Raw genomic sequence first — 6,565 nt, forward strand, 5'->3', positions numbered from 1 at the left:
ATTATACAGTACATACCTGTGTCCTATTATGTATATTATAAAGGTATAGAAAAACAGAATAATATTAAATTAGTTTGATTTGTAAACGGGATTACAATATTATACGTTGTATAGGACGACATGAGTCAGGGGTGGTTTGGACAATCTAATGCAGATAATGACGTATTTGGCGATAAGAGATATATCCAATAATAAACCGATGGGCCCCACCGCGTGGTCTTATCTCTGTTAATAGGCGGCGGCCACGGTTGAGCATTTGAGTCAAATGTGTTCCGATTTTTCAAACGAATAATTCGATTATTTCTGTACAATACGCGTCCCGGTGCAGATGACTAAGGAGTCTTATATTATTAAACATTATTTATTATACTGAGGTTACGCGAACGTGCACCGATTTTCATATTATTAAATTATTACTGTTGTTGTTTTTACTGTTTTATACCTATTTCACCTCTAAACATTTTTTTATTTCACTTTTTCCTATTATATTAAAATAGTATAACGTCATGCCAGTATCGTGAGTTCTGAGGTGCTTTTCGTCATCACCGTCGTATTTTTTCTTCTCAAACCACGGCTGTTGCTTTGAAAATGTTCATTAACGATTTTCCATTCATGGAGTCCATGCCGTCCAACAACAATAATTTCGTACTCAAGTCCGAGCCGTTTAGTGAAGGCATTTACAATGGAAACGTTTGGATCACAGGTAATAATTGCGACAATGATCGTTGTACAACACGACTCGTGCTTTATAGGTATAATGAAAACGGGTTGACAAGTCGTTGTAAATAGGTACCTAATGGGTAGGTAGAGAAGCATAATATGTATTATTAGATATTATGCACACCTAATATTATTCTATTTATATTCGATTTTCCAATCGAAACAATAATACTGTACACGATGATAATATCAAGTGTACCTATATTATTTATATTCCTAAATTATAATATACCTCCTATGTACAAGTATATAACTCAATATAATATATTATATTACTTGTACGAATACATAGGTAATATTATAATAGTGCACATACAGCAAAGGTATTATACGTAATTATACCGAATTATGCAATTTGTGTAATATATGGTTTTATTAAATTTTCCAATTATATTATTATGATTATTATTATTATTATTGGTCATATTATTATTGTGTCAGTAATAATTCGTAAGCATTATCAGCAACTATATTTCCTGTTTGTTCATTTGCCATTGGGAAACAAGTTTTAAACGCTATTTTAGCCTATTTGATTGTTACATTTTAAAATATTACGGTCGTCTTAAATGTCCCGAAAACAATATAGGTACCATATGTCTACAGGTTATAATATTATATTCCAACAAATTCATTATTACATTATTATTATCACCTTTTACGTTTGTTTTTTTTAATAGCTTTATATAGTGTAGGACGCGTAAGTACCCGACTAAATTTAAAATCTTGCATCGACGTTTTTGTTTGCATATATTTGTGATGATATCAAATTGATGTTATTGTACGGTTCTTGACATTAGCGGACGTCTATTCCTTCGAATAATGAATAGATTTATTTTTCGAATATATTTTGTTATCATTACTACGGGATAAAGATACTATGGTCTGTAACTCTGTGGTAGCTGCAGTGAACCACGGTTACAGAATGTAGAATAATGTATTATACTCTGGACTGTAAGTGATAGTTCGGGCTGTGAGAGGTATAATTATAACAATATAATGTCTTATTAATGGTGTAATATTGATAGATTTATATTATATAATATTATATACCTATGTTTTTGATCGCCGTAGTTCAGTAGTTGTGCTGTGATGCGAACGACCAAAACTATACCTTTTCACGTTTGGCTGAAAACTGTTTATACGTTTTATTATTTTGTTTTAAATGGAATCAATAATACGAAATGGTTAGTAGTACACTAGTGTACTAACTACCAGTCATAATATTATACTGCCCATGTTTATATTTTTATAATTTTATAAAACCATAGTATCACCACAGACTATATGAAGACTATTTTCATATAGTCTGTGGTATCACAATAAGTGCATTGCGTTGCGTTGTTATAAAATATAATGATGGAACTATTAATTACTAATAGTCAATACCCAGCAGTATGTTTAAAATTATAACGTTAGCAATTTAAAATTAATTTAAATTTAGGATATTCCATGATATTTTAACTATGTCCAGTACGCCAGTACCTTATTATCTAATAACTAGCTAATGTCCAAAAGCAGCTGTGTACTCACTAGTAAGTATCAGTACTCAGAGTCTGGATCGATCGCTGAGTGTTTGCGGATTCTCACGATATTAACACAAACTCTATACGATATTATTTATTTTATGCGATTTTATCACCCATTATAGTCATTATTACCTATATTAAAAGGACGTGATTATCCGCATGCGTTGTCTCCGTCTTACAAGTGCGTAACATAGCAAATTATACGCAAAGCAGAACACGTGTAGCTCCGTTAGCTTAAAAACTAGAGTGAATTGACCTTTTATAAAATCTAAAGGTAAGATTATTATCTAGACAACCTCATGGGCTTTTTATTATATTTTAATTTTAAAGCGAGTTATAAAGAGTATTTTAAAATTGTAAATTGTTTATACATTTTAAAGTAAGTCTCACTTATACGACTGAGACAGCACATGCGGGTATCACGTCCTCTTAATATAAATTATATTATATTGTTATAGTGTAAAAAATATATATTATAAAGAGTATAGTTCTGGTATTGGTATAATATCTGTAGTAGTTTTTTAGTATTAAAAAGTCGATGGGCGAATTCCCCTTTCCGTCAATAAATTCTCATCAAATATTATTTGCTAAATGTTGTTCAATAAAAAATTAAAAAAATAAATAAAATCTGTTACAAATTGTACGATATAAAATGGGAACACATTTTAATACAATATTATTTATTATCATTAAATTTACAAATAATGAAAATATTTCATATTATGATGCTGAAACTAATTCTATACTCTGTCCAGCGAGAGAACACTCGGCGGCCCGACAAAAATCAGTTCTTTGCCCATCCCCACGTGACACTCTGCCACAGTGAAACCGGTGCCGCGACATGCCGGAGGGATGCGCAGAATTCTCTCTCTGGATAGAGAGATATGCGAAAAATGGCGAAAATGTTTACAATTCCAGCACAAAATATTCTCGATGAGTATTAATTAAAACACTCATACTATTAGGTGCATGACAAAATTGACAGGCATCATCACAGTTTTATGATACGCATCCTCCTCTCTTTACTTTACCGCTATATCGCAGTTCTCCCTTTCTTATTGGCTGTCAATCATATTATACATTATACATACATTTATGGCATAGACAAAAATCGATCAATCAGAAGTGGAGAACTATGCCATGGGCCGGAGGTGAAAGAGATGCGCATACTGAAAAAAACTATTACATTTGTGATGATATCTATAGATATATATATATCTATTTTGTCATGCTATTAGGTAAACTGACTTGCATTAGGTACCATTTATCTTTTTAATTTTTAGGTCAATAAGTTTGAGTTTTTTAATTAACTCATGTATAGAACATTATTATAATATTATGATAATTTTATTCATTTAATTAGCTACTTTTCAAAATAAAGTCTATAGATAAGTCCCCATATGAATATTTTTAATTATTTCAAAATTTTAAAGTTATCTTTAAATGTTTTTAACATGTTAATGCATTTAAACAACTTTTGAAAAATATTTTTCAATGAAAGTACCTAACACTCTTATTTATGTGCCTATAGCATATCTAACGCTATAGCTAATTACAACATTAAGTAGATACTTCAAAGTTATCACATTGTGTTTTCACTTGGGGTAATTTTGTTTACGAAAAAATAGATCATTTCTAGTTAACTGCACTCTATATGTATGTATTTTTTTTTAATATAAAATAATCTATTATAGTTCATCGGACACTAGGGTAGGTATTATATGCATTTTTGGTGCATTGCTTTAAATATTGTATTTGCTATTTGTGTAACAATAATAGTGCTAATACTGCATTATTGCATATGTACAGCATCACTCTACAAAATACAAATAGATGAGTATACGTTATACTCTCGAGTCCCGACTATATATTGATTTTAATCCTATAATGTACCAACAATAAAATAATCAATGCACCTACAGGTAAAATGTTGATAATCTTTGATCTTTCCTCAATTGGCCTCTTAAATGCTTATAAAATACAAATGCATCTTAAAACCAAATGTATAATAATATGTGATATTGATGAGTATAGGTAGCTTATGTTGTATTATAATTAATACACACACATTTAATTATTCGTGCTCGAGTCTTACACTATCATATTTTTACTTCAAGTTTTTAGAAATCTCTTTATTATATAACAACAACTTATATTCATATTTAATATTATTTATCCATAATATTACTAATGGTGTAATGAAAAACTAATGTTTGTTCATTATATGATAATTTATAAGTTTATTATGTACATCGTTATACCATTATTATATTAAAGAAGTGTAAAATATTGATTTATTAATTTTAGATTAAAACTAATTTAAATAAAAAATGCTCGAAAATATTTTCGATTTTCAAACATTAAAATGTTTTCCATTACTTATTCAAATGTCCACAAAAATGTTACTTCAATAGGCATGAAAAATATTGCAATTTATTGAAATGTAATTTTTATGTAAATAATATACATAACGCTATAATCTATAAACAATAATAAGATGTAAAATATAAAATATTTATTATACAGTAATATAGGTACATTAAAAAATGTACCTAGGTCCTAGTTATATACAAATACATAGGTAATGTAATATTATATTTTGTTGTTTGTTTGCTATGGTAGATGTTTATTATATGAAGTATGAACATGAATCAACAATAGAAAAACCTTTATGTAAATTATATAACACATCGATTTTTCTTTATAATATTATTGTATTATCATAAGGACATATTAACACAATTAAAAAAAAGGTGGGTACCGTTCAGGTGTCAATAGGTATCGAGTAGGTCACTGTAATGGATGTGTTAAATTTGATATATCAGTGTATACATAAACGATTCTATGCGGTCGTGCAGAGATAGTATATCAGCCTAAGTATATTTCATATTTTCATGAAATAATGTTTTTTTATATTGCTGTTAAAGTAACTTAATTCACTATTAGTATTACGGAAGGTTGATTTAATTTTTGCCGAAAACATTGCATTTATTTTATTAATTAATTTTTAATGATTATAATTTATAATATTATATTTTATAATCTATAATTATATTCTATTATAATATTATTGTTATTAACTGCTGAGTCTATACCGTCTTACAGTAGAACAGTGTGAATAGGACATAGGTTCATGTTATAAATAGGTTTTAGTTTTTAATTAATCTAAATATTTTGAAAATGTATTTATATTTGTATAAGTCTCCAGAAATTTTTGTTTCTAATTCCAACAAAATAACTAACATAGTTATTCTTTATAGTTCGTTTAAATATCTAATTTCGTCCAAATTTTAACTTATAAGACTAAAAAAATCTGTGTTCATACCTATATATTTTATATTTTACAATATTTACTACTTATGAAATATCTTTTTTAAATTTTCAACCCTTGGCTCTAAAAATTGAACATTTTATACAGTCTTATCTACAAAATAATTTTCAAATTTTTGTGATTTTGATGAATTTTGTCAACGTTTGAACTTTAAATGCTTAAAAACGTCATTCAAATTTTAATGTTTTCGACCGAGTGAAAATCAAACAATATACATTGCATGTTGTGCTGCATCACATTACAAAATAAAAATTAATATTTAAAAAAATATGGACCTTAATCCTTACAACTTAATTATACGACCTTTAGACCACACTTCCAAACATAAAAAATTTATAAATTTGATTTTTGGCCAACAAATGAGAATGCTAAGATGTTTCTTAGAATATTCGACTTCTCTATAATAATAGTACTAAAAGTTAATAGTCCAATAATAATTTTAAAACCCTTAATTTTTCTTTACTTTTTTTTCATATTGATTTAATCCTAATATTTTAGATTCTGAGTGGAACGATGTTTGTATTGATTTTACAATGATGTGTGTGTTTTTTTTTTTTTTAATTTTTTAATTTTTTTTTGTGTCTGTGTACACGATAAGTAGTCGAAATAATGCTTCGATTTTCAACTTCAGTATCTTGTTCGATTGGAAAGTGAATATCGTTGGTGCATTGAGGAGGTAAAAATTTAAAACTCCCAGTAATTTTCAAAAGTGCCAAGAAAAACCAAAGAAAAATTAAGGAAAAACGGGAATTTTTACGCAAAATCGATTTTTCACAAAATTGAATTTGGTTTTTTGTGTAACTTTAAAAAAAATGACCGTAGATACATGAAATTTTGACTGAATGTTTATATTAGTATTTCCTGTACACCATAATATTTTCAAAATATTTTGACTTATTTTGAGCTCTTTACGGACATTGTCACTTTTCATTTTTTTTTAGTTTTTTTTCTAAAAATATCAATAAAATTTTATTTGTTGATAAAAAAG

General features: G+C 27.7%; 1 protein-coding gene across 2 annotated transcripts in view; it reads left to right on the forward strand.

The window, feature by feature from the left end:
• Positions 1–284: 284 nt before the first annotated feature.
• LOC100168732 (transcription factor HNF-4 homolog) overlaps positions 285–6,565 on the forward strand; it is a 17,045-nt gene continuing 10,764 nt past the window's right edge. For both annotated transcript variants that reach the window (XM_003246227.4, XM_008187449.3), the window contains exon 1: positions 285–703. In XM_003246227.4, coding sequence (XP_003246275.1) covers positions 589–703 — 115 coding nt within the window. In that variant the 5' untranslated portion in view covers positions 285–588. The remainder of the gene's footprint in view (positions 704–6,565) is intronic.

Source organism: Acyrthosiphon pisum, chromosome A1 (assembly GCF_005508785.2).
Source record: "Acyrthosiphon pisum isolate AL4f chromosome A1, pea_aphid_22Mar2018_4r6ur, whole genome shotgun sequence".
Lineage (NCBI taxonomy): Eukaryota > Metazoa > Arthropoda > Insecta > Hemiptera > Aphididae > Acyrthosiphon > Acyrthosiphon pisum.